This window comes from Sinocyclocheilus rhinocerous, unplaced genomic scaffold, assembly GCF_001515625.1.
Source record: "Sinocyclocheilus rhinocerous isolate Xijiao unplaced genomic scaffold, SAMN03320098_v1.1 scaffold2660, whole genome shotgun sequence".
NCBI classification, from domain to species: Eukaryota; Metazoa; Chordata; class Actinopteri; order Cypriniformes; family Cyprinidae; genus Sinocyclocheilus; species Sinocyclocheilus rhinocerous.
The window spans coordinates 250,402-252,655 of record NW_015630549.1 but is presented as its reverse complement, the minus strand read 5'-3'; the positions used below and the strand labels follow the sequence as shown (position 1 = coordinate 252,655).

The 2,254-nt window shown below is 33.7% G+C and overlaps 1 protein-coding gene across 1 annotated transcript in view; it reads right to left on the bottom strand.

Annotated features, from left to right (window-relative positions):
• LOC107740563 (SITS-binding protein) overlaps nt 1-2,254 on the bottom strand; it is a 35,906-nt gene that overhangs the window by 10,618 nt on the left and 23,034 nt on the right. Inside the window, exon 5 of the mRNA XM_016553011.1 lies at nt 409-516. Coding sequence (XP_016408497.1) covers nt 409-516 — 108 coding nt within the window. The remainder of the gene's footprint in view (nt 1-408; nt 517-2,254) is intronic.

The window sequence follows — 2,254 nt, the reverse complement described above, 5'->3', positions numbered from 1 at the left end:
CGATCGTTTGAGAGAGAGAGAGAGAGAGAGAGAGAGAGAGAGAGAGAGACGACAGTTAACTTGTGTTTAACGTTAGCTGCGTCTGCGCGTCTCTCTGTACAAACAATTACTTCAGAAACAGTGATTTTACCACCTCGTTGCTGGGGAATATAATGTAGCGATCTAGTATCTTATGGAGGACCAAACCTGCAGAAATAATAAATAAATAAATAAATAACAGGAAAATAAAGAAATAAATGACTTGATAAAAACAAATATAGTTCATTTGTAATCAAATTTAATCTTGAATTTATTTTTATGACTTTTCCTATATGTATTATTTTCTGTATTTATTTTTACATTTATTTTTATTCTTTTCCAGTTTTATTTACTTATCTTATCATTTATTTTTAACTGCTGCGAGTCCACGCTCAGGTACGGGGACAGGGTGATGGAAATGTTTAGAAGCTTCACAAAAGGGAGGTCCCTCGTCTTTCTCTTAGACATCCTTTTCTTGCTATTGAGGTAGCTGTGGTCCTAGAAAGGCAAAAAATAATTATCAAAGATGACAGACAGGCTGATGGCACCTGTTTAAAAAAAGTCATAAATTATGGTGCAGAAATTATATATTTAACCTTGCAAATCAAGCGTGTTACAGTGTTGAAAAAATATTTCTGACCTACACAGGAAAAGAAAAACTTAAAGTGAAATTTAAATAGATTGATGATGTAAAATTCAGCAATCTTTCTAAATTAACAAATTAACAAAATTAACCATACAGTGGGTATAGAAAAGAATCACCCCCCTTTAAAATAATCACATTTTGTTGCTTTGCAGCCTGAAATGAAGACGGACAGTTTTTTGTTTTATTCAGTGCAACTTATAACATCCAAGTTAAAGATATAACACCAACATGTCAGAAAAAAATAAAATAAAATAATAATAGTAATAAATAATTAAAAATAAAGGGGCTGATCCTTTTTCCAACTCAGTGATTCTGATTATTTTTGTTTTTCTGACATGTTGGTGTTATATCTTTCACTTGGATGTTATAAGCTGCACTGAGTAAATACAGCTGGATAAAACAAAAACTGTGTCCATCTTCATTTCAGGCTGCAAAGCAACAAAATGTGATTATTTTAAAGGGAGTGATTCTTTTCTTTACCCACTGTATATAAACAGGTTTTTATTAGATCTGTGGTCCTTAAAAATGAGACAAAATGGTATAACAAAAGTGTTTATTATAATTTAAGAGGTCTTAAGAAAGAGGAAAAACAGGCTAATATGATATTAAACCTCAAAAGGCTCTGATCTGATTAAATAAATGTGAGCACTATGCATTTCAAAGTCATTCTCAATCAATGAATATAACGCATGTATGCCAAGTAATTGCTTATGATCTACTGTTGATGAATTACATTGTTTACTTAATTGTGTTTAGATTGTAATATGTTGTAGATGATTGTAAGAGTGCATTTTTTATCTCCCTCACCTTCTTTAATGGGCAGCTGGAAGTAGTAAAGCATAGACATTTCAAAATAAGAGTCCCATTGTATATTTCAAGTTCCACATTACGCATACAATCTTTCTTTATAATTGGTAATATAACTTTATAACTGGCAATAATTCAAAGTAAACTCTCTCTGGTTTCTCTCAGGCTGGTCCTGTCACAGGAAGGAAAGACAAAAACATTATTTAAAGGAACAGTTCACCCAAAAAATATTTTAAAATAGATGAGTCAGAACAGATTTGGAAAAATGTAGCATCGCTTGCTCACCAAATTCAAAGGGTGTCGTCACAATGAAATACAATAAATGCAATATTAAGGCGTTTAAAGGGGTCATATGATGCGATTTCAAGTTTTCCTTTCTCTTTGGAGTGTTACAAGCTGATTGTGCATAGATAAGATCCCTGAAGTTGCAAAGACTAAAGTCTCAAAACCAAAGAGATATTCTTTATCAAATTTAAGACTCTGCCACGCCCCCCTAAAACGGCTCGTTCTAACACGCCCCCACATATCTACCTCACCATGTGGAAATATTTGCATAATGCCGCCCAAATGTGCAGCAAAGAAAGAAGGCGTGGTTTCAGGAACAGCAGTTAGTGTTGAAGCAGCCATGTCAGGGAGAAGCTGTGTGTTTCTAGGCGAAAGCAAAACCACTTTATTTGGCCTTCCGAAAGTAGATGCATTTAGGAATCTTTAAGATTACTTACAACAGAACAGCAATGCATTTTATGGACGACCGTTTCGTGAACCTAGGAGAAGAGGTAATTC